Here is a 7500-nt window from a genome sequence, read left to right as displayed (position 1 = left end):
ACTTTAAAGGTTTAAAACCCACTCATGAATAACAGGGGCAAGGGACAGTACTATTGCTCTGGTTAGCAGGACAATGCCCCAGAGACTGATCAGTGTCTAAGCCCCCTCTCCATCTAAGATAGAACTAGGGAGGACCAGGCAATGGCTGCTGATGACTCAGCAGGTAGACCTATAGGCTCCCAAAACACGCCATCTTTAGCCCATAAGGATGGTGAGGTTACAAACACTACAAGAAGCTAATACTACTACTACTACTAATAATAATAATAATAATAGTAATGATAATAATAATAATAATAATAATGATAATAATAATAATAATAATAATAATAATAATAATAATAATAATACATATGTATCTCTATAAAGGAAGAGAAGATAATAATAATAATAATAATAATAATAATATTAATAATAATAATAATAACAATAAAAATAATGATGATGATGATAATATAATAATAATAATAATACTAATAATAATAATAATAATAATTTAATAATGATAATAATAATAAAAACAATGATGATTATGATAATATAATAACAATTATAATAATGATAATAATAATAATAATAATAATTGAAAGATATATGACTCATCACTAGTGGGACGACCTGAACGAATTCATGGCCAGTGACATTGATTGTACATTGACTGAACCGACATACGAACATACTCATGTACATACAAATGTACTTCTAGGAAGAGATATAGATAGAAATCTATTGAATAATTATTAAATGAGGATTTTTCTTATGCAATAGGGAAGGGTGAAGTGAGTAAGTAAAATATTACCATGGTGATTTTGATGTTTGTTGCTTAAGGTAGAGAATATGTGGTTAATATAGTGTTGAATTTTGTGTTTAATCCAAAATTGTTTATTAAATAAAAAGTGCAAATATGATAAAGTTCTTGTATTATTATTATTATTATTATTATTATTATTATTATTAGAAGCTAGGCTACAACCCTAGTTGGAAAAGCAAGATGCTTTAAGCCCAAGGGCTCCAAAAGGGAAAAATAGCCAAATGCGGAAAGAAAACAAGGAAATGAATACACTACAAGGGAAGTAATGCAATCAAGATAAAATATCTTAGGAACAGAAATATAATTGAATTAGATCTTTTATATATAAACTATAAAAACTTAAAAAAAAAAAACAACAACAGAGGAACGTAAATAAGATAGAACTGCGTGTCCGAGTGTATCCTAGAGCAACGAGAACTTTTAGAGTTCTCCTGCTCTAGGGTTCCTATCTAACGATTGAGAGGATGAGAAAGGAATATTGGGCCGGAATTTGTTTCTTTGTAAAAATATCTTTGAGCAGCTGTAAATGGATAAGAGAGAACTTTTGGTCTAACAAAAATCTCTTTCATTGCTTCGTGAAACGACCACCAAAGCCGAACATATCAATAATAGTAAAAATTCAAATTTTACAAAAGAGATTTAATTGTTAAAGAATAAAAAAAACGAATATTTTAATAATATTTACTATTTCTAGTCTTTCACTTATGGCGAGCTAAGACTGCTTATCGTTTTGCAGAAGTTTTATAGTTTATATAGGAAATATTTTGGTGTTGTTGCTGTTCTTAAAATATTTCATTCTTCCTTGTTTCCTGTCCTCACTGGGCTATTTTCCCTGTTGGAGCCCCTGGGCTTATAACATCCTGCTTTTCCAAATAGGGTTGTAGCTTAGCAAGTAATAATAATAATAATAATAATAATAATAATAATAATAATAATAATAATAATAATAATAATAATAATAATATACAGAGACTCGGGGAAAGTCGCCAAACTCCACAATCACTTCGCGATTCAAGGCGATTGATGGCGATTTGATCGCAATGGAGTCGTAATGAGCAAAACTTTGACATATCACCAATGTGTGACCCCGCCTTTAAAAGTTTTATTCGTGCGTTTACTTACATGAACTGCACCTAAAGTTAACATCAGTAGTCCCAACTGTTTTCTCATCTTGAGCCAAGCGTCTAGCCATTTTGGAAAACGCCTGTATTTGGTGCCCCAAATAAGTTGGATGTATGCGGCAAACACACCTGAGGAGACAAGGAAAAAATTCTATCTTGAACAGAACCATCTGTTAGATTATGGAAGACAGAACATAGCTTGGAATACTACATGTGTAGATAAATTTGTTTACCATCACTGTTTATTGCCCCAAATAAGTTAAATGTAAGGGGTAAACACAGTAGAGAAAACAAGGAAAAGGATCAATTTTGAACAGAATCATCTATCAGATAATGGAAGACAGAACATAACCTGGAACAATATATGTGTAAATTAATTTGTTTACCCTCACTGTTTAATGCCCCAAATAAGTTAAATGTAAGGGGTAAACACAGTAGAGAAAACAAGGAAAAGGATCAATTTTGAACAGAACCATCTATCAGACTATGAAAAACAGAACATAGCTTGGAACACTATATGTGCAGATAAATTTGTTTACCATCTCAGTTTAGCAGAGTTGACAAAGGAATATTGTAATTTATATCTGAAAAAAGAAGTAATTTAAAACTGAAATTTAATGAAATGCCCCTAACCAGAAATGACATAAATCCTATAGCAAGTATATTGTTTTTCTAGTAAAACTTTGGATCGAACAGAACTTCTGGAGGTTCGGGAAGCGATTATATGTGTGAGAAGACCTCCTTTCTCATTTGTTTTTTCTACATAGATAATGAATCACGCCTGGGAGTTGAGATACTTTCTACCAACTTTTCCTCAGTTGTTTGACATTATTATTATCCTTCTTATTACTAGATAAGCTACAACCCTAGTTGGAAAAGCAGGATGCTAAAAGTCCAAGGGCTCCAGCAAGGAAAAATAACCCAGTGATGAAAGGAAGTAAGTATATAAATAAGCTATATATGAGAAGTAATAATAAAAATATAAAACATCTTAAGATCAGTAACAACGTTATAATAGATGTCATATATAAACAATGAAGAGAGAATCAAATCAACCTGTTCAATATGAAAGCATTCACTACAAGTTTGAACTTCTGAAGTTCCATTCACTCACTGGACTATTTTCCTTGTTGGAGCCCCTGGGCTTGTAGGATCCTGCTATTCCTACTAGGGTTGTAGCTTAGCTAATAATAATAATAATAATAATAACATGCACTACATATTAGCATCAGTCCGACATAGGAGATAGACTTGACCAGAAAATTCTACATTTGTGGATAGATACAGAGCGTGACTACCCAGTTAGATAGGTTAGGTTAGGTTAGGGATAGTTACAGAGCGTTACTAATCAGGCAGATAGGTTAGGTTAGGGATAGTTACAAAGCGTTATTAACCAGGCAGATAAGTTAGGTTAGGTTAGGTTAGGGATAGCTACAGAGCGTTACTAACCGGGCAGATAGCAGAGGGTCAGCGTCCACAGAGCTGTGATGGCTGTAGAGCGGTTGAAGTTCAGGAGAGCTAGATGTTTGAAGGTGACTGAAGCCCAGGGCTCCCCGCTTTTCAAACTGCCGCATATTTGGTATCTTGTGGTAAAAAGAGACTTTTATGAAATACAGTTTGGGCAACTTGAAAGGATATTGTAAATAAATTTACACTTCTAGAAAGCTAAAATCACTTGCTACGACACCACTTGCATTCACTCAACAAACACACACACACAAACAGGGGAAAAAACATAACCTCCTTCCAACTTGTTGATAAAAAGAGACTTACTTGAAGAGTAAAATGAGATACTGAAGGCACCAAAGAACAGCCACAACAACAAGTGGTCTCCTCCAGGAAGGCATCAGCCTCAGAGGAATAGCTTCTATCTGTCTGGCATTGACCAAGGCGCAGTTGTCCACAGGCGTGTAACCCATTTCGCGAGCCAGGCACAAAATTCTCTGTCTTGCTGTTGGCCAGTCGGATGCAACTGGTACCTTAGAGAGAGATTTTGTTTTTATCTTCAAAGTTGTTTAGATTTCTTTCGACTTGATTATTGGCAATGTTGGTTATTTGCTTCTATGTGTAGGGCTACGTTATATTCATCATATTTATATGCACGCGTCCATACTTACATACATGCATAAATATGCGTCAATATATACCAACACACATTGAGTATATATATATATATATATATATATATATATATATATATATATATATATATATATATATATATATATATATATATATATATATATATATATACATGCACACATATATAAAGATACATACGTATTTACACACCTATGTGTATATATATATATATATATATATATATATATATATATATATATATATATATATATATATATATATACTGTATATATATATGTAATTAAACAAGTAACTGAATATGATATAATTACAAAATTTCTTTCAAGTACAGCTCAAGTACCCGAAGGATAAAAGAGAAAATAGTATAGGGAATAAAGGACACAAATACGGAAATCTTAAGATTACGATCTTAAACTTTTTAACTTTCACTTACTTGTTTGGCTGATTGTTGGACATTGTTTTCCAGGGCGTAGGCTGAGAGGACATTGAAAGCCTTGACCACGTAGGCTTCGGGTATCAGACTTTGCAAGTTCTCAGCATTGCTAGGTTGGCTGGAAATACATTTAATAATTCGTAATTAAAAAAAAACTTGATGGTCTTATCTGAAACTGTAATAATTCGTAATTTTCTAAAAGAAATGCATGGAGAGGACTGATTTGATGTTATGTGAAACTGGTGGTGAAGACACAAATAATATCCTGGAGAGAGAGAGAGAGAGAGAGAGAGAGAGAGAGAGAGAGAGAGAGAGAGAGAGAGAGAGAGAGAGATCCCAAAGTCTTCGAACTATCCCCTCAATATTGATGGTAACTGAACAATCATTTCTGAAGGATTGAAAAAGACGCTAGACTTATACATATCTATTGGATGTTTTTACTTTCTTCTTTAACTTAGCAATTATATTCTGTAAGAGCAGTTCTCTTTGACTGCTACTACTACTACTGCTACTACTACTACTACTGCTACTACTACTACTACTACTACTAATTATTATTATTATTATTATTATCATTATTATTATTATTATTATTAAAAGCTAAGCTACAAACCTACATTGAAAAGCAGGTTGCTATAAACCCAAGGGCTCCAACAGGAAGGAAAAAATACCCCAGTGAATAAAGGAAACAAGGAAATAAATAAACTATATGAGAAGTAAAGAACAGTTGAAATAAAATATTTTAAGATCAGTAACATCAAAACAGATCTTTCATATATAAACTATAAAACATACTTATGTCATTCATTCATTATTCTTTAACTCAACCTTGACATATCTGTAATAGCTGTTTTCTCTGTTATTCGACTAATTATAACACTTAATCTCGACACGATCTACCTAACCTCAGAGGCTGTGGAGAAGTGGAATTGGCAACGTCGATAACTATCTTCTTCTTCAGTAGATTCAGTGGCAGTTTTTCGTAATGGTCGCACCCAACAGCTACTATGACGATATCAGCCCCTGCAGCCTCGTCTTGGGTTACGAGGACAGTGCCTTCTTTCTCCTTGATCAGTTCTCTGAGGGATATAACGAAATGAGTTCATGGTAAACAATATAGAAAGTGATAGACCTTCAGGTTGAAATTAAGAAAGGGACAGTCCTTCACCCTAAAGGGCTAAGTTCTTTGAAAGATGTTAAGGCTACTCATAATTGTGCCATTCTTGATACACATTGACCTCAAAATTTGATACTCCATAGAAACTGACGCTGGAAAAATAGGGAATTTCGTATAAATATCAAAGTCTTTACTATGTTACATCCAGAGTTGGATTCATGCATTATTATTATTATTATTATTATTATTATTATACTTATTATTATTATTATTATTATTACTAGCTGAGCTACAACCCCAGTTAGAAAAGCTAGAAGCTATAATGCCAAGGGCTCTAACAGGGAAAAATAGCCCAGGGAGGAAATGAAATAAGGAAACAGATAGAATAGTGTGCCTGAGTGTACCCTCAAGCAAGAGAACTCTAACCTAAGACAGTGGAAGACCTTGGTACCGACGCTATAGCACTACTCAAGACTAGAGAGCAAACTTGGAGAAGGACACTAAAAAATCAGGGGCACTCAGTGTAGCGCAGATCTCCCACGCAGCAGCTTATATCTCGACCTTTTGCTCGACCTTGACCTTTGACCTTAACATGTATTAATTGTAGTGGATTTTCATACATTCAAATATGAGCCAAGTTTGAAGTCTGTGATAACGATGTCCAAACTTATGGTTGATTACGTGAATTGTACATTTTGCTTGACCGTAACCTTGACCTTTGACGTTGACCTTAGAAAATTTAATCATCTCCAGCTTTTCACGTAACGGTTAATCCCGGAAAGTTTCATTACGCTACGATTAAAATTATGGTCAGGAAACTCTTTACAAACAAACACACTCACACATAAACAAACACAAATAGGGGGTAAAAACATAACCTCCTTCCAACTTCGTTGGCTGAGGTAACAAGTATGTATAGTAATGTTAAAACGGGATAGAATTTTTTTTTAATAATTTGTAAAGGTATAGAACTTACTGTAATTTTTTTTTTTACTTCAGAAATTTCAAAGAATTCTCTAATTTTCTAATAATAACTTTGCTCAGCTGCCGTGAGTATAATTATATAAATTACTGGCTTTATTCGAATTCATAGTATTCTGGACTCCATTCAATTAAGAGAAATAGCAGTAATACTGAAAAGCCTGACCATATTGTTTACTCACGTGTCAGAAGAACAAAAGAAATGGATGGTTGTAAATCATGTAGAGAAAAAATCCATATGTACGGACATTCACACATTGTCGATTATGTAGAAAAAAACTCTATATGTAGGGTACACACATTGTAAATTGAGGTAGAAAAACTTCATGTGTACGAACACACACGTGTGTGTATATGTATGTATATATACATAATATATATATTTATATATATATATATATATATATATATATATATATATATATATATATATATATATATATATATATATATATATACACGTAAATATAACGTGGTGAAACGGTCACACGCATAATATATATATATATATATATATATATATATATATATATATATATATATATATATATATATATATATATATATATACATATATATATATATATATATATATATAACGTCATAAAACGATTTGCGTCGTCATTAATAGCATATCTGTACTAGTCAGGGCCACCCACACTAAGTTGGCTTGCTATGAATGATCAGACTAAAATCTCCCACCATCACAAATCCACAGTGGCCAGCGTGGTGATGCAAATGGCCAAACCCCGGACATGAATAAGGACATGTCTGAGTTATCTGTCCTACAGTGGGCTAGAATAATATGCATCTGTTGTTTTATATATATATATATATATATATATATATATATATATATATATATATATATATATACACATATATATATAAATATACATATATATATATATAAACATATATATATATATATATA

The 7500-nt window shown here is 32.4% G+C and overlaps 1 protein-coding gene across 1 annotated transcript in view; it reads right to left on the bottom strand.

Annotated features, from left to right (window-relative positions):
• Nucleotides 1-7500, bottom strand: part of LOC137623023 (metalloreductase STEAP4-like) — a 20566-nt gene that overhangs the window by 5817 nt on the left and 7249 nt on the right. Inside the window, exons 3-7 of the mRNA XM_068353647.1 lie at nt 5374-5547; nt 4469-4586; nt 3706-3911; nt 3382-3515; nt 1934-2061 (exon numbers count right to left, since the gene is read on the bottom strand). Of these exons, the coding sequence (XP_068209748.1) occupies nt 1934-2061; nt 3382-3515; nt 3706-3911; nt 4469-4586; nt 5374-5547 (760 nt within the window). The remainder of the gene's footprint in view (nt 1-1933; nt 2062-3381; nt 3516-3705; nt 3912-4468; nt 4587-5373; nt 5548-7500) is intronic.

The sequence above is a fragment of the Palaemon carinicauda genome, chromosome 2 (assembly GCF_036898095.1).
Source record: "Palaemon carinicauda isolate YSFRI2023 chromosome 2, ASM3689809v2, whole genome shotgun sequence".
NCBI lineage: Eukaryota > Metazoa > Arthropoda > Malacostraca > Decapoda > Palaemonidae > Palaemon > Palaemon carinicauda.
Note: the sequence above shows the minus strand (reverse complement) of the source record. Positions and strands in the feature narration are given on the sequence as shown.